The 22,889-nt window shown below is 42.5% G+C and overlaps 1 protein-coding gene across 7 annotated transcripts in view; it reads left to right on the forward strand.

The window, feature by feature from the left end:
• The window catches only part of LOC132380541 (S-arrestin-like), a 62,485-nt gene that overhangs the window by 36,444 nt on the left and 3,152 nt on the right, over positions 1 to 22,889 (forward strand). For 3 of the 7 annotated variants that reach the window (XM_059949433.1, XM_059949442.1, XM_059949449.1), the window contains exons 10-14: positions 2,750 to 2,822; positions 3,617 to 3,754; positions 5,975 to 6,052; positions 9,693 to 9,716; positions 12,482 to 12,528. In XM_059949433.1, coding sequence (XP_059805416.1) covers positions 2,750 to 2,822; positions 3,617 to 3,754; positions 5,975 to 6,052; positions 9,693 to 9,716; positions 12,482 to 12,528 — 360 coding nt within the window. The remainder of the gene's footprint in view (positions 1 to 2,749; positions 2,823 to 3,616; positions 3,755 to 5,974; positions 6,053 to 9,692; positions 9,717 to 12,481; positions 12,529 to 22,889) is intronic. The other 4 variants (XR_009507814.1, XR_009507815.1, XM_059949467.1 and 1 more) reach the window with 2 other exon arrangements.

Raw genomic sequence — 22,889 nt, forward strand, 5'->3', positions numbered from 1 at the left:
ATCCTTGGGGATGTCGTGGAAAACGGGGTCATTGGCCCTGATCCCGACCGTATGCGCCCCCTGTTAGAACTCCCTCTTCCCACCACTCTCAAAGCCCTCAGAAGGTGCCTGGGTTCTTTTTTCCTATTACGCCCAATGGGTCCCCCATTATGCAGACAAGGCCCGCCCCCTGGTCAAGTCTACCACTTTTCCCCTCTCTGCTGAGGCCCGCGCGGCCTTCAGCTGCATTAAAGGGGACTTTGCCAAAGCTACGATGCATGCGGTGGACGAGACCATTCCCTTCCATGTAGAGTGTGACACCTCCGATTTCGCTCTGGCTGCTACCCTCAATCAGGAAGGCAGACCAGTAGCATTCTTCTCTCGTACCCTTCAAGGCTCTGAAATTCGGCACTCCGCGGTGGAGAAAGAAGCCCAGGCCATAGTGGAGGCTGTTAGGCACTGGAGGCACTATCTCGCCGGCAAAAGGTTCACCTTGCTGACCGACCAGCGCTCAGTTGCGTTCATGTTCAGCAACCAACAGCGGGGCAAAATCAAAAATGATTAGATTTTGCAGTGGAGAATAGAACTCTCCACCTACAACTATGATATTCTGTACCGGCCTGGCAGACTCAATGAGCCCCCTGATGCCCTATCCTGGGGAACGTGTGCTAGCACACAGCTCGACCAGCTATACGCCCTTCATGCACAACTTTGCCATCCGGGGGTCACCCGATTTTACCATTTCGTGAAAGCCCGGAACCTGCCATACTCCCTGGAGGACATCAGGACGATGACCAGGGATTGCCAAATCTGCATTGAGTGCAAACTGCACTTCTACCATCCTGAAATGGCGCAACTTGTCAAGGCCACCCGCCCTTTTGAGCGACTGAGTGTTGACTTTAAGGGCCTCCTTCCCTCCACCGACCGCAATGTCTATTTTCTCAATATTATCGACGAGTATGCGCATTTCCCCTTTGCCATTCCCTGCCCTGATACCACTACCACGTCCGTCATAAAAGCCCTGCGCCAGCTCTTCACTCTGTTCGGATATCCCTGCTATATCCACAGTGATAGAGGGTCCTTTATGAGTGACGAGCAGCGCTAGTACTTGCTAGCTAGGGGCATTGCTACTAGTCAGACCATGAGTTATAATCCCCGGGGTAATGGCCAGGTGGAGAGGGAGAATGCCACAGTGTGGAAGGCCACACTTTTAGCCCTTAAGTCAAAAGGGTTGCCGGTCTCTCGATGGCAGGAGGTCCTCCCTGAGGCACTCCACTCTATCCGCTCCCTGTTATGTACGTCCACCAATGCCACCCCTCACAAATGCCTATTCTCTTTTCCCAGGAAGTCTGTGACAGGGACCACCCTACCAGTTTGGTTGACGTCCTCAGGGCCAGTGCTGCTCCGGAGACATGTGAGGAGCAATAAATACTCCCCGCTGGTCGAGAGGGTTCACCTACTACATGCGAACCCCCAGTATGCCTACGTGGTCTTACCTGATGGGCGGGAGGACACGGTCTCCGTCCGTGACCTGGTGCCCGCAGGTGCAGCAGACCACTACCCCGAACACTCCCCGGTAACTATGAACCCTGTACCCGAGGTGACACTGCGCCCACCAGGCCCTATACAGACTCCTCACAACACTCATATACCGGGTGTTTTGTATGCATATATACCAGGCGCCTCGCACATGCGTGAGGGATCACTGACGCCTAGCATCTGGAACCAGCACAACCTCCGTCTCCTGTGAAATCACCACCACCGGCACCGGCACCTGTGCAATCACAGCCAGTGCTACGTAGATCGCAGCGACAGATTCGACCATCTGATAGACTTAACCTGTAAGAAACTTCGCCACATGGGGACTCTTTTTAAAACAAGGGGGGGGGGGGGTGAATGTGGTGAACTACATATACCTGTCTGGACACGCCCCCCCGCCCCTGCTGACTGCTCCTGTGGCTCCTCCCACAGACCCCGGTATAAAGGCGATCAAGGCCTGAGCCCGGCCTCTCAGTCTCCAGGAGGTAGTATGGTGGTCACTCACTGCTTGTTCCTTCTTCCAGTCAATAAAAGCCGATATCTCGCCTTTACATCTCAGAGTGAGTTATTGATGGTGCATCAGCATCCTTTCTGTAAGATGGAAATGGGAACTTCCATTGAATCATATTTGTTGTCAAACCTAGTAAAACATGAAGATGGTGGATATACTCAGGCCAGATAGCAGTCCTGGAAAAAGAGACAGCCAATTTTTCATGCTGTTGCCCTTCCATCAGTTTTAATAAAATAATGTGGCATAATCAAGCTACTATTCCATTTTGCATGGAATGTAATGACATTTTCATCATTTTCTGTTTTCTCCCCCAAATTTCTAACATCTTCAGTATTTTGAGCTTGTAGAATGCTTTATATTTGATTTTTGATATAGATTCCTGTTCTTTGTATATCCTCTCCCCATCTCCTCTTTTAAACCATGTTGATACTGCCAGTAATTTTTGTGCTTTGAAACTCTGATCTGCACTGTGTCATCTAAAGAGCCGTATAACCTCAAAATATACCATCTAATCTTCTCTATACTAAGATTACTTCTGTTTTACTTGTCTATTCTGGAAGTTTTTTTTTCCCTAAATCATCTTAGTTCTCCATGGTATTAACTATATCTCTAATTTTTTGTTGTGTAAACATTGAGGACCTCATCTCAGAAAGCCGAAGATTTTTTCCTTTCTAAATGCCAGGTGGTCAGCAGATCTAAATCCTTTTTCTTTGTTCCCAGTTGAACAAACCACCAATGTGGTGCTGTACTCAAATGATAAATACACAGAGGAGGTTGCCATGGAGGAAGCAAAGTAAGTACGGTGTTTTACAACTTCAAGAACCTCATGGATTATAAAATCCCTGCAAGATAAGCAGAGCTCTCTATGACAGCCATAGGCCATTTAGGAGTCCTGTACAAGTTGTATTGGTCCACTGTTATTTTTGTTTCTTACTAGCATTCTCATCTCTTTGCTTTTTAACTGATAGGTAGAGATGTATAACTTGGAACCAGGCCAGTTGGCCCAATATGTCAATACTGACCATCCAGTGTTCACTTTTACTGATTCTCCCCACATTCCTATCTACTTATATCTTGGTATCCTGTAGTTTCAGCTCGGTGTAATCGGGCTCAAAGCTAATGACTTAGGAAAGAAACCAACAAGTCCCCATACTCTGGTGACAATTCAGAAGATCTCAGTTGAATCTTGGCGGCTGGTTTATGGTGAGGCTTCGCACCCAGCCTCCACCCAACCTCTCAATTCATATGCACATATACGGGATGTTTGAGCTGGCCTATTGAAGCGCTATTAAGTTCTCATCGATGTTTGGTTGGATAAAGTTGTGTCATTTAACTGCAGGAACAGTGCAGGTACCTGTAGGTGGCAATCCTGGGACTCGCAGAATTGGACAGAAATTAGTTGTGTAAGGGACACAATTCATTCATTACATCCCATGTTGGAACAGCACTGGTGTCAGAATATTATTTTGAGTCAGAGAGTATCCAGGAATGTGCTAAATAAATGTGTTGTAATGTGAGCACAAATTGTGCTTCCATCAAATAATGTCATGTTTCTATTTATAAATTTTGTTTTTTTTAAATATACAGTGACCAGATTGCCCCAGGCTCCACTTTCTCAAAAACCTATGTGCTCTTGCCCTCAATGGCCAGCAACCGAGGCAAACATGGCATTGCACTGGATGGAAAAACCAAACAGGAAGGCACAAACCTGGCTTCTTCCACCATGTAAGGGATTTGGACTTGACTGAGTCATGGTGGGCTTAGGGGAACAGTGAGGAATAAACTGATCAAGGATGGATGAGCAGCGAGATTTAACAAAGAGATGGAGGAGGGTTTGGAGGGACAAGGAATGTGAGAATGTGAAAATGAGGGAAACAGCCTTCCAGGAGAGGGTAAGATAGGTGTCACTTTAAGGAGGAATATGATTACCTTTGTTACCCAGTTATCAAACTAGGATTCCATTGAATAGCTTGGAGTCAAATTGGTCCGAAAGCTTTGTATGTTTGGTGTAGGGATACCTATAGATTGTATACAGTGCTTCATCTTGAAGGTTCAGTGAATGAAAGCATTGTCTGCTGTTGTGTGAGCTACATAGAACAGGAACATCCTACGTTCTGTTCTTGGTCTGTGTTCAGTTAATTGTCTTCTCACAGTCACAGTGTAGTAGAATCAGGCAATATGTAAAGTGGACCTTTGACTCTCTAAATCCATGCCGGTGGTCAGACAGTCATTTAAACCCATTGGTTTCAAACGTATTTCTTCCCACATTCCCATCAGCTAACCCCAGACTGGACCACACACCGGCACAGAATGACGAGTTAGCCTACAACTTGCACATCTTTGCAATCTGAAGGAAACTGGTGCACTGCTGAGATATGCTCATGATCACAGAGAGAATGTGCAAATTTCACTCAGGCAACACCCGGGATGAGGGTTGAACCTGTGCATTGGAACCATGACGAAGCAGATCTTTTGCTTACACCACTGTTAATGTTCCTGGGATGGCCACATGATAAATTCAGCCAGGATTCTCACTCCAGACCATGAATAGATCTTGACGGAAAATGCTCATTTTGTTTCCTCTTGAAGTCCATCTTGGTATTTTACTCTTCCAGTCAACTTCCCTCCTGATCTCAAGGTTATCTCCTTTCCTCTACCAGCCCATCTTCCCTATCATCCATTCTTTCGCATCTCCCTTCCTCCAAGTGTAGGCACAATAGGGTTTGGTTCTGATGTCACTGTGGTTGACTGATGCTCATGTGCTTACCTGGTGTTACCAGCATGGAAGAGACCTTAAGGAAGAGGTGATGTTGGGGAGAGAGAGAGAAACATTTTTTTACCATGATGGTTTGGATCAATGAACTTGCTTTATTCAAAAGAGTAAATAACAATGAATACAAATTCACAATTTCTTTTATGTTGCTGTGAAGCACTATCCATCAGGTTTGAAGACAACTGATGGAATGGGGGCATAATTGCATGCCATTAGTAGGTAACGGTACTTGATGTTGCACTTTGGACGGAGACTGTGATATTTTCTGGCACAGTGGCGAAGTATCAGCCAGAGAATTTGACATCATGGTAGAGTTTGCAATGCACAATCTGTAGTATAAGTGATGATCTTTCAGAATCTTGTTTCTTTAGAAAGTTAAGTGGCATTACTACTCAAACTTGTAAAATTAATTGCAAAAGTCAGCAGGTACTGCTAGATTTATGGCAAAGAGAAGCCCCCAGGTACGCTCATAGCGCAGAGAAAACAAAAGCCTATGTCGATATTGCTTCCTTCGACTCCTTGAGCAAACTGTGGATCAAAATAGAATGAGGTGATATCCGTGTAGAGGATGTGTGCTCAGTATAGTTTAAAGTTTCAAAATCATTTAAAGGAGAATAAAATAATTGTTACTGTGGATTTGGGTGCAGTGCAAAAACAACACAATAAGATAAAGAGCCCAATAAATATAAACATGTAAAGTAGCTTATATACAAATGTGGTTTGATTGTATGTAAGTAGAGTGCAGGAGTGTCTGTACGTAAGGCATAGGGACAAAACAAGTATGTCTGGACAGAAATTGGTGCAGGTTGGGACTAGGCAGGTTAAATGGTTTAGAAAGGACTAGATGGGCCAAAGGGCCCATTTCTGTGCTGTACTTTTCTATGACTCTTCTGAAGATGCCGTGAGTTTCTTTGCAGTATTTTGCAAGAATTAGTTGTGTAAGGGAAAGAGTTACAATGGTGAGTTAGCACAGTTCTGCATTAAGGTCTAGATTAGGGACTGGTTTAGCAAAGTTCCATCAGCTTTATTTTAAAGAGAGGTGACAGGAAGCTTGTTTTAAAAGATTGGAGCAGAAAGGGAAGACAGAATGAAGGCACTGGTGATCCAATATGCTTGAGGACCTGTGGGAAAGGTATAATTCAGCATAATCACCAGTCACTCCTTTGTTGCAGTTTAAAGGAAGGAACTGATCGAGAAGTTCAGGGGATGTTGGTGTCCTATACCATAAAAGTCAGCTTGTTGATTCCTGGGTGAGTATTTGTCTTCAAATTAGTTTCATTTTAGTACCAGATGTTCACATTTTACACTTAAGAATCAGCTTTGCAACTTCACATAATCCTATGCTCAGTTTTACTTTTATATTCATTGTGAGTGATCAGTAAATACCTAACTCAGCCACACAATCAGAACCTGGGAATGATAGATTTTACCATCAAGGCTACAAGTTGTATTGCACTGGGAAGTGCCTGGTCAATTGATGATGTTTAGTGTGTTCACATTTCCTCTGAAGTAGTGGGGGAGCTATCTTCATAGGAACCATCTCTACCAATAATAGAGTGGGTTCACCTCCATTAGATGCTTTGGCACCGAGGAAGGCGAAACATAGCCCCCACACGCCCTACAAGCAAGTTGTCCCTTCCTGCAAAATTAGTTGTTAGGTGCAGCAGAAAGGTTCTAGCCTTACCCTCTGACGGGTTGCACACTCACCTCTCCCAAAAATGCCCCTATCCCATTTTGTGGCACCCAGCCACCTACCCTCCTGCTGCTAAACCTCACTTTCCTATGCAGTTGTGCATGGACACTCCAGTATTGCAGCAGCAACACTAAACACACGTTGCATGCAGATAGGCATCACTGATGCATTTTTGGGTGCCTACATACCAATACATCATGAACACGGAAGCACAGTTCAATTTTCTGCTTTGCATTTTGTCCAGTTGGAAATGCTGTTGGAGTTTAGGATCGATTTTTAACAAACTACCATTCAGCCTCCCCTCTGCTCTATAACTGATATTTTTTTAAGCCAGGAAGCCCTGGTATTTATCTAATACCTTCTGTAACAGAAGGAGTCTTCAAAGATTTTCTGCAGGTAATCCCAGAACTGCAGTTCCAGAAAGAAACCTTAAATTCTAAGCATGAATCTATTCCAGGTTTAGTTGCTGCCTCATTATGGAAGATGTAATCATACTCTTAACTCTGGCTTGGAAGTTCATGATCTGGTATGGGGACCTGAGCACAGAGTCAGAGAAATATAGAAACTTAGAAAACCTACAGCACAATACAGGCTGTTCGGCCCACAAAGCTGTGCCGAGCATGTCCTTACCATTGAAGTTACCAAGGGTTACCCAAGGCCTTCTATTTTTCTGAGCCCCATGTATCTGTCCAGGAGTCTCTTAAAAGATCCTGTCATATCTGCCTCCACCACTGTCTCCGGCAGCCCATTCCACACACTCACCACTCTCTGCGTAAAAAAAAACTTACCCCTGACAACTCCTCTGTACTTACTTCCAAGCACCTTAAAACTGTGGTCCTTAAAACTTAAAACTGTGCTAGCCATTTCAGCCCTGGAAAAAAGCCTCTGACTATCCACACAATCAATGCCTCTCATCATCTTATACACCTCTCTTAGGTCAGTTCTCATCCTTCGTCTCTCCAAGGAGAAAAGGCCGAGTTCACACAACCTATTCTCATAAGGCATGCTCCCCAATCCAGGTAACATCCTTGTAAATCTCCTCTTTCTATGGCTTCCACATCCCTCCTGTAGTGATGCGACCAGAACTGAGCACAGTACTCCAAGTGGGGTCTGACCAGGTCCTATATAGCTGCAACATTACCTCTTGGCTCCTAAACTCAATCCCACGATTGATGAAGGCCAATGCACTGTATGCCTTCTTAACCACAGAGTCAACCTGCATAGCAGCTTTGGGTGTCCTATGGACTCGGACCCCAAGATCCCTCTGATCCTCCACACTGCCTAGAGTCTTATCATTAATGCTATATTCTGCCATCATGTTTGACCTATCAAATTGAACCATCTTACACTTATCTGGGTTGTCTGCCACTTCTCAGCCCAGTTTTGCTTCCTATCAATGTCCTTCTGTAACCTCTGACAGCTCTCCACACTATCCACAACACCTCCAACCTTTGTGTCATCAGCAAATTTACTAACCCATCCCTCCACTTCTCCATCCAGGACTTATCGAACTTGATGCTTTCCAAAAGCTCCAGCACATCCTCTTTCTTAATATCTGCACGCTTAAGTTTTTCAGTCCACTGCAAGTCATCCCTACAATCGCCAAGATCCTTTTCCGTAGTGAATACTGAAGCAAAGTATTCATTAAGTACCTCCGCTATTTCCTCCATTTCCATACTCACTTTTCCACTGTCACACTTGATTGATCCTATTCTCTTACATCTTATCCTCTTGCTTTTCACATACTTATAGAATGCCTTGGGGTTTTCCTTAACCCTGTCTGCCAAGGCCTTCTCATGCCCCCTTCTGCCTCTCCTAATTTCATTCATAAGCTCCTTCCTGCTAACCTTATAATCTTCTAGATCTCTATCATTATCTTGTTTTTTGAACCTTTCGTAAGCTCTTCTTCTTGACTAGATTTACAACAGCCTTTGTACACCACGGTTCCTGTACTCTACCATCCTTTCCCTGTCTCATTGGAACATTCCTAAGCAGAACTCCACACAAATATCCCCTGAATATTTGCACATTTCTTCTGTACATTTTCCCAAGAATATCTGTTCCCAATTTATGCTTCCAAGTTCTTACCTGAGAGCCTCATATTTCCCCTTACTCCAATTAAATGCTTTCCTAACTTGTCTGTTCCTATTCCTCTCCAGTGTCATGGTAAAGGAGACAGAATTGTGATCACTATCTCCAAAATGCTCTCCCACTGAGAGACCTGACACCTGACCAGGTTCATTTCCCAATACCAGATCAAGTACAGCCTCTCCTCTTGTAGGCTTATCTACATGTTGTGTCAAGAAACCTTCCTGAACACACCTAACAAACTCCACCCCATCTAAACCCCTTGCTCTAGGGACATGCCAATCGATAGTTGGAAAATTAAAATCTCCTACCACGAAAACCCTGTTATTATTACACCAGAATCTGTCTCCGTATCTGTTCTTCGATATCCCTGTTACTATTGGGTGGTCTATAAAAAAACACCTAGTAGAGTTATTGATCCCTTCCTGTTCCTAACTTCCACCCACAGGGACTCCATAGACAATCCCTCCATGGCTTCCTCCTTTTCTCCAGTCGTGACACTATCTCTGATCAACAGTGCCACGCCTCCATCTCTTTTGCCTCCCTCCCTGTCCTTTCTGAAACATCGAAAACCTGGCACTCGAAGTAACCATTCCTGCCCCGAGCCATCCAAGTCTCTGTAATGGCCACAACATCACAGCTGCAAGTACTGATCCACGCTCTAAGCTCCTCTTTTGTGTAGGAGTGTGTGTTAAACAGATGTTCCATCTGTCCTTTCTAGTCGATGCAAAATTCCCCTGGTATCTTTTAAAGAATAGGTAAATTTTAATATCCTGGATAATATTTAGCCTTCAAACCATATCACTGATATTGTTTTAGTGCGTCATCATTGTTGCTGACCTCCTGCGTGAAATTAGGCAGGCATAGTACGTGCGCCTGTCTCTTCCACAGTTTAATAAATAACGTGCTCTGCTCTATCTCACATCTGCCTCAGCTATTTCTATATTCAAACAACTCCTCAGACGCTCTTGGCACCTTACACCCTCCAGTGTGTCTCTGACCAGTGCACTTCCTGCATTCCTCGTTCTCTGTGAGATATTTAAATGTGTCTGCAATGAATTAAGCTACTTATGCATAATATTAATTTTGTCGTTAATACTTTCTTGCAGCATGCTTGGTGACATTACCTCCAGGTGAAGTAATATTACAATAAATTATCGATATCTTAAGTTAGAGGTTCTTACTAATTTTCAACAGTATGTAAAAAGAAATTTACTTAACACGTGGAAAGATTATCTTTCCTAAGCTAACATGTGGAGTGGGCCAGTTAATGTATTGGTTCAGATTCGTTTTAATAATTACTATTTTGATTTGGAATCATCAGATGGAGAGATCACTGTGGAGTGTGTCAATACGCTAATTTTGAGATTTAAGAAAATGTGGTAATGTTGGGTCTCAAAGGACATTAAGCTGGACAAGTCCCCCGGGCCTAATAGGATATTCCCAAAATTGTTAAGAGAGTCAAGAGATGAGATTCCTGGGGCCTTGACCAAGGTCTTTGTGTCCTCTCTAGCCAGAAGCAAAGTCACAGAGGACTGACAGGTAGTTAATGTTGTTCCATTATCCAAGAAAGGAAACATTGATAATTCTGGAAACAGACCAGTGTGCCTTATGTCAGTGAATGGGAGGCTATTGGAGACAATTTTTAAGGATAGGATTTATGAGCATTTAGAAAACCATGGACTAACTAGAGACAGCATAGCTTTGTGCAGGGTGAGTCATGTCTTACTGAGTTTTTCGGGGAGATGACAAAGATGATTAATGAAGGTAGAGCTATCTACATGGATTTTAGTAAGGAATTTGTCAAGGTTTTTCATGGTAGGCTCATCCAGAAAACTATGATCTCTGGGGTCCTTGGTTACTCATCCATTTGGATTGGCAATTGGCTTACCCATAGAAAAGAGACAGTAGTGGTTGATGACACTTATTCTGGTTGAAGGTCTGTGACAAATGCTGTCCTGCAGGGATTCTTGGTGTTTGTGATATATAAAAACGACTTGGATAAAAATGTTGGTTGTGTTGTGAATAGATTACCCAAGGATCAGTCAATAATATGTAGAGAAATGGCTGATGGAGTTTAATTTGGCTAAGTGTGCAGTGGTATACTTTGAAAGTTCAAATATAAAGAGACAGTCCACCTTTAACAGTGCTGATGTACAAAGGGATCTTGGATTCCAAGTGGCTACGTAGCTTAATGAGGTTTTAAAGAAGGCACACAGCACACTTGCCTTTATTAGTTGAAGCATTGAGTTCAAGAGCTGAAAAATTATGTTACGGCTTTAGAAAACTTTAGACAGACAGTATCTGGATACTGTATTCAATTCTTGTCGGCCCGCTATAGGAGGGGTGTAAAGGCTTTCGAGAAGGCAGAGAAGAGTCTTTCCAGGACGTTCCCTAGGTTAGAAGGTCTGTGTTGTAGCAGAGGCTGAGGAAAGACCTGATAGAGGTTTAAAAGATTATGAAAGAAATGGATAGCCTTTCAAGATGTCAGTCAAGTTTGTTCACAAATGTGTAATGCTAGAGGGAATGCATTTAAGGTTTGGGGCAATTTTTTACACAGCGAGTAATATCTTGCCAGGATGGTAGTGGGGACAAGTACAACAGGAACTCTTCGACACATGAATGTGCAGAGAATGGAGAGGAATGGACATGGTGTACACAGAAGAGATTAATTAAGTTCAGAATTTAATTATTAATTAAATTAGCCTGATGCAAGATTGTGGGCAAAAGGATCTATTTCTGTGTTGTACTGTTCTATCTTCATCATTGTATAAAATTAGGTATTTTCCCAAATCATTGATAAATCATAAATGGGAGTGTTTCCTCTCATTCTGCACATAACAGTTGTGAAGAATGGAGGTTTACTTACAGCAGGTTATCTGGTGTGTTGCGAGATAAGAGCACGTGGCTGATGGTGAACAGATAGTGGAAAGACTGTGTGATTTATGTCATTTCCCAGTTTCTAATTGTCATTAGCAGATGCCTTGTACAGAGAATGACTAGGCCACATAAGCCGCTGGATGCTTTCTTGTCTCGGAATCGAGAGGGTGGACTTTACTCAGAATTCCAGTGGCACCCCATTCTGCAGGCAGCGTAATTCACATTTTAACCACGCAGGGTCATGCACAATCTGCCCAGTTTTCATTCTGTGCTCTGTCCAGACAGTGAAGATAAAGATACCCCTCCCACCACACTGAGAACACAAACGAGTCGGGCACTAGGACTGTGCCGCTTTCTGAGCAATCATTAAACTTGCAAATAGGCATAAAAGATCCCAAAGCATTATTTGAAGATCAGGGGAGATCAGTTGATTTCACAGCCAATGCTTTGTCTGATCTCCGTCACTAAATAGAGATAATTGCAGAAAATACAAAAGCCTGAAAGGAGATACCACCAGGGTCAAGAAGAGCTTTTAACCCAGTGTTATGAGACTATTCTTAGTACAATAAGATGAACACTGGATCTCACACTCTACCTTGTTATGGCTGTGCAGCTTAATGTCTGCATGCGCTGCACTTTCTCTGCAACTGTAACACTTGATTCTGCCTTGTTCCATTACTGCTTTCCCTTGTACTTCCTCAGTGCACCGTTGTAATGAAATGGTTGGTACAGATGGCCTGACAAGCCAAGCTTTTCACCACGCCTGACACTAATGAACCAATTGACAAATTTAATTTACCAATTTGATCTTGTCTTTTATCTTACTCTCTTTAGTGGGAGCTTCCTGTGCGGAAAGTGGCAGACATTCCCATCTGCAAAAATGAAAGACATGAGCACAGCGTTGTCATTTTGGTAGTTAGAGATCAAGAAATCAGATTGGATCTGATGCAAAAGCGTGTCATTCGTGGAACAGCAACTTTCTTGTTCTGTCTCACTCTGATTCTTTCTCTTTCTGTAGTGATGCGACAGTGGAAATACCCTTCCTGCTCATGCACCCCAATCCTGGTGGGTATGAACTATAAGTAAGATCCTATGGAATCTACTTGGGCAGATGTGTGTGTAGTAATGGTGGTGATGTAGAGCTGCCCTTACGGCATTTAAAGAGACATTGCACTGGGAAAAGGGACAGCAAGGTAACACAAGTCAGGGTCTCAAGAACTTCCTACCCTGATGGATCCTGTGCTACGTTAGCCTAAAGTACCTGGGGCTGGATAACGGCAAAGATGTGTCGGCAGCTCTGGAAGTTAGGGAGAGGTATTCACTTGCAGTCTGAAGGGAGACCTCAACTCTAAAAAAAAATCTCATTCACCCCATACCCCACCTCCATCATTTGAGTCTAGTCCTAGGTGAAGGAAAAAAATTGAAAATCTATCCTTGATCCTTTGAGGATTGAAACAGAAAAAGGTTGGGAATTAAGCATAAAACTTATATGGTGATGAGCTACCTGTTAATGAATGATGAGGCCTATTTTAATAGATTAATTGGAATAACACTGAGATGTCCTTAAATCACTTCACAGGAGTCAGCAGATTAAGGGCTTCCTTTGGTCACACAGCTCAGAAGCACCCTGTTCACATGACCATCAAATACCCATCTGTACTAATCCTATTTACTGACACTAACATCCATAGTATAATAATCAATAAATAGTCCAATTAAACAAATAATACTTAAAGCAGAGCAACAAAATAAATGTAATCTGAACAAAATCAAAATATTGCCAAAAGATGTTCTTGTATTCTTTGGCAGCATCAAGCATTCTACTAGTCTGTCTTGAAATGTAACAGGGAGTGGGTAGTTCATAGTTGTATAATGAGAGTGAGATAGATTTTTAAGAAGTTTGTTGTCTCCTTAGCTGGAATTTCTGAGCAGCACTGCAATCTCTCATTCCTGTTTAGGATGGTGTGCTTGCAGAATTCACTGTCCTGGTCTCCAGTGCACTACTTCAGCAAGTGTAGCTTTCATCATTGTGGCAGAATGGAATCCCAGAATGATTCACCGTGATTGTCGGTGGACTGTTAAACCGTTAATGAAATGAGGCACTTCCTTGATGGCTCGGTGTTTAAAAGTTGTTCCAGACCACGCAAGAAAGGAAGGTGTGTGAGCAGCTAACTGGTCATAAAGAATTCATACCAGCCAGAGCTGTACATTCTGGTTGTTCAAAAGGAGGTTATTCAGGTGTGCCTGGGTAGACACAGTTGTGACATTGATAGGAGAGCTGTATGAACCACACAGATGGAGGTGTTACAGCAGGTGGTTAAGTAGCTGTTATTGATCAAGGAAATAAGTATTGGATATCATCTAGAGGGAAGAGAGCAAATTGGAGAGACAGAGCATGCTCAGAATTTAGCTGCCACAGGTAGGGCTGTTACAGAAAGGGTGCAGAGGAGATTTACAAGGATGTTGCCTGGATTGGGGAACATGCCTTATAAAAACAGGTGTGTGAACTCTGCCTTTTCTCCTTGGAGCTACAGAGGATGAGAGGTGACCTGATAGAGGTGTATAAGATAACGAGACGCATTGATCGTGTGGATAGTCAGAGGCTTTTTCCCAGGGCTGAAATGGCTGCCACAAGAAGGCATAGTTTTAAGGTGCTTGGGAGTAGGTACAGAGGAGATGCTAGGGGTAAGTTTTTAACGCAGAGAGTGGTGATTGTGTGGAATGGGCTGCCAGCGATGGTGGTGGAGGCTGATACGATAGGGTATGTTAAGAGACTTTTGGATAGGTACATGGAGTTTAGAAAAATAGAGGGCTATAGGTAAGCCTAGTAATTTCTCAGGTAAGGACATGTTTGGCACAACTTTGTGGGCCGAAGGGCCTGTATTATGCTGTAGGTTTTCTATGTTTCTAGATGGATGATTAAAGTAGGCATCAGTCACTGGTTGGAGAAACCAGAAAAGGGGACTAAAGTTCTCTGGAGCCAGTTTCTGGCTTTAGTCATTATCTTCTGGAAATACTTGACAGAAAGAAGCCAAGAGAAAAGACAGCAAAGGGTCTTATCTGTGTCTTTGGCTTTCATCTGCTCAGCAGGTAGTAAATACACATTCACCTAAATGTACCAGAGCTAACTACAGATTTAACTGTCCGCGAGTCGCAACCCTACATTTTCCAGTTAAAGCCAATTGGAAATGCCTTCCTAAAGCATTTCTAAAGATACTCCATAATATTTACCTGGTTAATCAATTGTCAATTATATTATTTACCTGCTCTGATATCTCCTGTTTGCTGATACCAGCTTTCTTACACATTCACCGAAATCTGCTTGCTAATGCTAGCCACGAGTTGGCCTGTTTAAGGAGCACTGTAGCCCTTCCATTGGCTGAAGCTTGGCACTAAGGCGCCTGCTGATGACATCACGGAGCTGGTAGAATATTGAACATTGAAACCACTTGGTTTCTTGCTTCGGTGACTGACTGGGGGCTCATGACCGTTGCCAGGGGAACAGAGAAAAGTGTGCTGCAGTAAGAAAGGATCTGGGCACACGCTTCAGATAAGCATTTGCATCTGGGTGTTACTGGAAGAGTTTACTGAATGTTTAGTGTCTGCCTGGTCCTGTAAATAGTTAACCTACCTACCAGTAGTGAGTGCCTTCTCCTCTCCCTCGCCGTAATCACAAACCTGATTTCACACACATCTGCTGAAATGATTCCTGCAATGAAATAAGCCATTTTGTTTCTATAAAGATTTACACTTGAATATCCATCTTGCACAGTTGGTTTGAAAGTTTTTGTTTCTGTATGTGAAGTACATTTGTCTTTTTTCTGCCTCGTCCTTATCTGGATGAGTTTATTATGCCTACACCTGTCTGTCTTTCCAGTTGTCTCTGCCTATATGTTTCTGAATATGGAATGTGCGCATTAATCAATTATATAACTAATTCTATTTTTCTCCAATTTTTGTCTCTTTGCCTCTCTCACCATGGAATGTCTGACAGAAAATAACAAGTAAGAATAAATAAAAACACACTTCAGAATGGAATGTTATTTTGCCTGACAAGGAATAAGTTTAAAAAAATTAAACATTTTATTTCAAATGGTTCTAATTATCAGTTTATGGTAATTAGACCACACAGTGCCTGTGCTCTGCATTGAATGTCACTTTTTATTTCATAGCATCTAAGCTTTATTGAATCAAATTTATCTTTTATTATTTGCTTTGCAGTGATATTTACTTTTCAAAGTTTGGACGTCGGTTTCATTGTTTGGGAATTTATTGACTCTTGAATTAAGGTTAAGTCTTTATTAAAATTATTCAGCAGGTTTTCATTGACTGGGATTTAGCCATCGCAAATGGAAATTAATTTTTATCTGATAATATTCAGTTATGCATTTGGATTTTAATTAGTTGTTTAAAATAGATTCACACTCCTATTATTCTTCTGATGTGATAAAAAGGAGCAGTGCATTTGATGTAGTCTGCCTGGGTTGTAACATGGTTTTGAATTGGCCTCATCTGGCAGTCAATAAAATAAAACATAGAAGCCCAAGAATCCTGGGAAGAGCAACAAATTAGATTTAGCATTCTCTCAATGTGCAGGAAGTAACAAAATGGTTGATGGGTGTTTTTTGTGACTGAGATTGTTACAAGTGGCATTCCACAGGATTTGATGCCCAGCCCCTTGCTTCCTGTAAAGGATACAATGATTTAAATATTGATATGAGAGAGGGAATGGTAAGGAGGTCTGAAGATGATACAAAAATTGGCTGTGTGGTTGAATAGTAATAGAGTCTTCCCCAACCAGAAGCCCTGAATGAAGCATGAGATCTGTGAACTGCTGCGGGACAGATCAGTGGTAGTCAGGTCTGGTGACCAAGTAAAACACAAGACATCCCAGTACGATCTCCAGAGAACCATCTCACGACCAGACTTGGATCACTGAAGAACGTTCAGTAGCCATGGCAGGGCTTGAATGCTATCATCTCCTACAAAGTGAAACCAAGCAATGGCGCTGACAAAAAGGTTACATTCCCAAGCCTTTAATGTTGGCTTTGACCATCTAAACATGGAGGAACCTTCACGAATTCCCACAGCTCCTGTTGACCCTGTGATTTGAGTCTCTGAGGCTGACATGAGGGCATCCTCCAGGAGGGTGTGCCCACAGAAAGCATCTAGCATTCTGAGGTACCCCACTGCTTCAAGCAGGCTTTGATTATATCGGTGCCTAAGCAGAACGTGGAAACCTGCATCAATTACTATTGTTCGGTAACACTTACATCCCACTGTGTTGAAGTGCTTTGAGGGGTTGGTGTTGAAACATATCAACTCCTTCCTGAGAACTGACTGGAATCCACTCCAATTTGCCTACCGCCACATCAAGTCAACAGCAGAAGCCATTTCACTGGTGCTACCCTCAACCCTGGATCATCTGGACAATGAGGATGTATACATCAGGATGCTCTTTATCGGCTACAGATCAACATTCAAAACTAATCAATAAGCTTCAAGACCTTGGCCCCTCTGTGCAATTGGATCCTCGATTTTCTCACTTGTAGACACCAATCAGTTTGGATTGGCAACAGCTTCTCTACAACCTCCATTGGCACAGGTGCACCACAAGGCTGTGTGCTTAGTCCCTGCTCTGCTTGCTTTACACTTATGACTGTGTGGCTAAGCACAGCTCCAGTGCCATTCTTAAGTCTGCCAATGACACCACAGTCATAGGCCAAATCATTATACAGAGGGAGTCTGAAAATCTGGCTGAGTGATGCCACAACAACAACGTCTTACTCAACGTCAGCAAGACCATGGAGCTGATTATTGACTTCACGAGGAAGAAACTGAAGGTCCATGAGCCAGTCCTCATTGGGGGAATCAGAGGTGGAGACAGTCAGGAACTTTAAATTTCTTGGTGTTATCATTTCAGAGGATCTGTGCTGGGTCCTGCACCACTTCTGTTACAAAGAAAGCACAGCAATGCCTCTACTTTCTTCAAAAAATTCTTGAAAAAATTCAGCATGTGATCTAAAACTTTGACAAACTCCTACAGGTGAGTAGTGGAAAGTATATTAACTGGCTGCATCACGGCCCTGAATGGAAACACCAATGCCCATGTACAGAAAAGTCTACAAAAACTAAGGGATACAGCCTAGTCCAAGATGGGTAAAGCTCCCCACCATTGAGAACATTTACATGGAGCACTATCGCAGCAAAGCAGCAACCATCATCAAAGGCCCCCACCATCCAGGATATGCTCTCTTCTTGTGGCTGCCTTCAGGAAAGAGATACAGGTGCCTCAGAACCCACAACACCAGGTTCATGCACAAACAAAAGAAAATCTGCAAATGCTGGAAATACGAGCAATATGCAGGAGAGACTCAGCAGGCCAGGCAGTATCTATGGAGAAGAGTAGAGCTGACATACTCTTGCCAAAGGGTCTCATCCCAAAACATTGACTGTACTCTTTTCCATAGATGCTGTCTGGCCTGCTGAGTTCCTCCAGCATTTGAGTGTACCACCAGGTTCAGGAATAGTTATTACCTCTCAACCAGCAGGCTCTTGAAGCGGAGGGGATAACTTCACTCACCCCATCATTGAACAGTTCGCACAACCATTGGACTCACTTTGAAGTACTCTTCATCTCACGTTATCAATATTTTTCTCTCTCTGTCTCTGCCGTTCCACAGTTTGTTGTCTTTTGCACGTTTTTTGTTTGTCCTGTTGGGGGCAGTATTTCATTGCTTCTGTGATGTTTCTTGTATTTGTACTAGAAAACAAATGTCAGGGTTGTATGTATATGATGACACGTAGAGTATGTACTTTGATAACAAATTTACTTTGAACTCTGAAGTTTGAACTTTGATACTGCAGAAGAAAACACAAAACAGCAAGAAAACGAGAAAAAATCTGCAGATGCTGAAAATCCAAGCAACACACACAAAATGCTGAAGGTCCCATTTTAATTCGGCTTCCCCCTTCCCATTCCGATATATCAATACACAGTCTCTTCTACTTCCCCTTCCCATCCCAATACGTCAATGTATGGTCTCCTCTACTGTTGCGATGAGGCCACAATCAAGTTGGAGGAACAACACCTTATACTCTGTCTGGGTAGCCTCCAACCTGATGGCATGAATATTGATTTCTCAAACTTCTGGTATATGCCCCCCTTCATCATTCCCTCATCCCCTTTTCCCTCTCTCACCTTACTTCCTTGCCTACCCATTGCCTCCCTTTTCTTTCTTCCATGGCCTTCAGCCTTCTCCTATTATTAGATTCCCCCTTCTCCAGTCTTGTACTTTCTTCTTCAATCAACTTCCCGGCTCTTTACTTCAGCCCGCCCCCCCCCCCTCCCAATTTCACCTGGTGTTTCTTCCTCCCCTCCCTCCAACTTTTATATCTACTCCTCATCTTTTTTTTCTCCGGTCCTGCTGAAGGCTCTCAGCCTGAAACGTCGACTGTGGTCTTTTCCACAGAGAAGAAGGAAATACAGGCAGTTGGGTTGGGGAAGTGGGCAGTTATGCATTTAGGAAGGTGCAAAAACACAAGAGAATAAGCAGCAGAATTTTGAATAATGTGGAATGTTGTGACCGTGACTAAACACCAGAGACAGGTGGTTGTAAGATGTCTTTCTTCAATGCAAGAAGATCTACAGAAGCTATTTCTCCCCTCTGACATTAAACAGTCCAGTGATGGTTTACACATTTTATACAGATAGACAACAAAAGATTTAATGCTTGTAATTACCTATTTGAATATTTTTCATGCAGAAAGATAACTTTGCAGAATTACCTATTTACAACAGGAGCATATCCTCTCTGACCTGACAGAATCTCTGGATCTTCAGAAATGGTGGCTGGTCCAATAGGTTCCATGCACAGAATCGCTCCCTGAATATACAAACAACCAAAATATTAAATGACAAAACAGACCTGTCCTGAACTGTGTGTTCAGCGGCAAGGATATGACTTTAATGTTGTGTTAACAGGGAATGATAACTTAATACCTTCCCCAGTCTTAAAATGGTTTCAGTTAGAACTGATTAGCACAAGTATTTAATTATTGTCTTTTCTTCAGTAGTTACAATGGTAGAGAATCAGAATACCTTACACCCAGTGGCTGGATTTAAGGTACCAGTGAACCTTACATGGGGAACAGTTTTTGCTTGAAAACTGGTTCTAGCTGCTCCCCATTATTTCATATCTTCTGAAAATGTGCCAAATAAACACTAGAATGGAGGAGCAGAGGGACCTTTGAAAATGAGTTAAAGGTAGCAGGAGAAGACATTAAGGAATATAGGATGCCTTCCGTTATTAGCCAAGGCACAGGATACAAGGACAAAGAGATTATACTAGAACTGCTTACAGCACTATTTAGGCTACAGCTTGAGTACTGCATACCATTTTAGTCACCACTTTAGACTTACAAGATAGAGGAGCAGAATTAGGCCATTTGGCCCATCGAGTTTGTTCTGCCATTTCATCATGGCTGATCCATTTCCCTCTGAGCCTTCATGCCCTGACTAATCAAGAACTGCCTTAAATATACCCAATGACCTGGCTAATGAAATTCCTCCTCATCTCTGTTCTTGAAGGACATCCCTCTATTCTGAGGCCATGTCCTCTGGTCTTAGACTTCCCCACCATAGGACGCATCCTCTCCACATCCACTCTATTGAGTCCTTTCAGCATTTGATACATGTCAATAATATTCCTCCTCCTTGTTCTTCTTAATTCCAGTGAGTACAGGCCCAGAGCCATCAATTAGTCCACCTCTAGTAACTCTTTCATTTCCAGAATAATTTTCAGAAACCTCCTCCGAACCTTTCCAATGTCAGCTCATCCTTTCCTGAATAAGGGGCCAACACTGTTTGCAATACTCCAAGTGAGACTGTACCAATGCCTTATAAAGCATCAACATTACACCCTTGCTTTTATTTTTCTAGTCCTCTTGAAATTAATGCTATCATTGCTTTTGCCTTCCTCACCACCGACTCAACCTGAAAATTAACCTTTAGGGAATCCTGCATGAGGACTCCCAAGTCCCTTAGCACCTCAGATTTTTAAAATTTTCTCTCCATTTAGAAAATAGTCTATGCTTTCATTTCTTCTACATATTGTATGATTATACACTTCCTGACACTATATTCCATCTGCCACTTCTTTGCCTATTCTCCTAAACTGTTCAAGTCAATCTACAGCCTTCCTGCTTCCTCAGCACCACCTACCCCTCCACCTGTCTTCATGTCTTCTGTAACCTTGGCCACAAAATCATCAATTCTTTCATCCAAATCATTGGTATAAAACTTAAAACGAAGCAGTCCCAACACAGATCCCTATGGACCATTGGCAGCCAACCAGAAAAGGTTCCTTTTATTCCCACTCTTTGCCTTCTGCCGATCAGCTAATATTCTATCCATGCTACTGTCTTTCCTGTAATACCATGGGCTGTTAACTTGTTAAGAAGCCTCATGTGTGGCACCTTGTCAAAGGACTTCTGAAAATCCAAGTACACAACATCTTCTGATTCTCCTTTGTCTATCCTGCTTGTTATTTCTTAAAAGAATTCCAACAGGTTTGTCAAGTAAAATTTTCCCTTAAGTAAATCATGCTGAATGCAGCTTATTTTGTCATGTGCCTCCAGATACCCTGAATGCACATCTTTAACAATTAGCTCCAACATCTTCCCAACCACTGAGGTCAGAATAATTGGCCTATGATTTCCTTTCTTCCTCCCCTCTCCCTTCCAATTTACCAGTCTTCCAGAATCTATTGATACTTGAAAGTTCATTGCTAATGCCTCTGTAATCTCTTCAGCCAACTTTTTCAGAACTCTGGGGTGTAGGCCAACTAACCCAGTGATTTATCTACCTTCTGACCTTTGTTTCTCAAGCACCTTCTCTGTAGTAATATAAATGCCACTCATTTCTGCCCCCAACACTCTCGAACTTTCGGCATACTGCATACTGCTACAGTGTTCCCCAGTGCATACTAATGTAAAATACTTATTCAGATCATCTGCCTCCAGATTACTATCCTCCAGCATCACTTTCCAGTGGTCTAATACCTATTATGCCTCTCTTTTACTCTTTATATATCTGAAAAATCTATTGATATTCACTGTCACGTTCTCCTTCGGGTGTAACGAAACGCCGAATTTAACGTCCGGATAAACCACAGCCAATGCAAACCAGATCGCAGTAAGATTAACCATTTACTGTTCACTCTTCACATTAACATATGGTGAAAACTGTTGATAAAACAATACAAGATTGATACAGTATTTGTTCCTTCCTTAATATCACATTTCAAGTGTAAATACTTGCAAAGGTGACTATAACTACATTACACTAAGGTGCAGTATACAGGGAGAGTTTACCTGCTCCATTGACTACTTTAAATACACTTCCATGCAAACTATCCACGACTCTTTAACTAACGAAAGCATAAACATTATCTACCGTCGTTACCTCTAACAGGATCAGCATTAACATCTTAGTTCAATATATCGATTATCTATTAACTTACAGCGTTGCTCTCACTGTGATTTCTCATGCCTGCAAAACTGCTTGTGCTCAGGTGAGCCTCGTGGAAAGCCCCCACCCTCGCGCTAATTTCAAACCGGTGTTTTCCCACAAGACGCGGCGAAACCGGATGTGACGTCATCGCATGCCGATATATTTTACATGCAATGAATACACTTTAAACACTTCTAATTCTAACTAGAAAATACTATTGAATGAATTACTAAGCGAAAATATTATAAACTAAATAACTGTCGTAAAGACAGCACATTCACTTTAATATTATTGGCTATCTTAGCTTTGTATTCCATCTTTTCCCTCTTTATGACATTTTTAGTTGTCTTCTGTTGGTATTTGAAAGTTTCCCAATCCTCCAACTTCCCACTTATTTTTGCTCTATTATACACTCTCCCTTTGGCTTTTATGTTGGCTTTGACTTCTCTTGTCAGCTTCAGTTCCATCATTCTGCCTTTTGAATACTATTTCTTTGGGACGTATCTATCCAGTGCCTTCGAATTGCTGCCAGAAATTCCTGCCATTGTAGCTCTACCGTCTTCCCTGCCAGTGTCCCCTTCCAATCAATTTTGGCTAGTTCCTCACTCATGCCTCTGTAATTCCCTTTACTCCACTGTAATACTGATACATCTGATTTCAGTTTCTCTCTCTCCTACTTCAGGGTAAATTCTATCATTATGATCACTGTCTCCTAAGTGTTCCTTCAATCTCCTTCATCAAATCCAATTTATTACACAATACCCAATCCAGAATAGCTGATCCCCTGGTGGGCTCAACCATAAACTGCTCTAAAAAGCCATCTTGTAGGCATTCTGCAATTTCCCTCTCTTTGGATCCAGTACCAACCTGATTTTCCCTAACTACCTGCATATTGAGATCCCCTTTTTGACAT

Source organism: Hypanus sabinus, chromosome 2, assembly GCF_030144855.1.
Source record: "Hypanus sabinus isolate sHypSab1 chromosome 2, sHypSab1.hap1, whole genome shotgun sequence".
Lineage (NCBI taxonomy): Eukaryota > Metazoa > Chordata > Chondrichthyes > Myliobatiformes > Dasyatidae > Hypanus > Hypanus sabinus.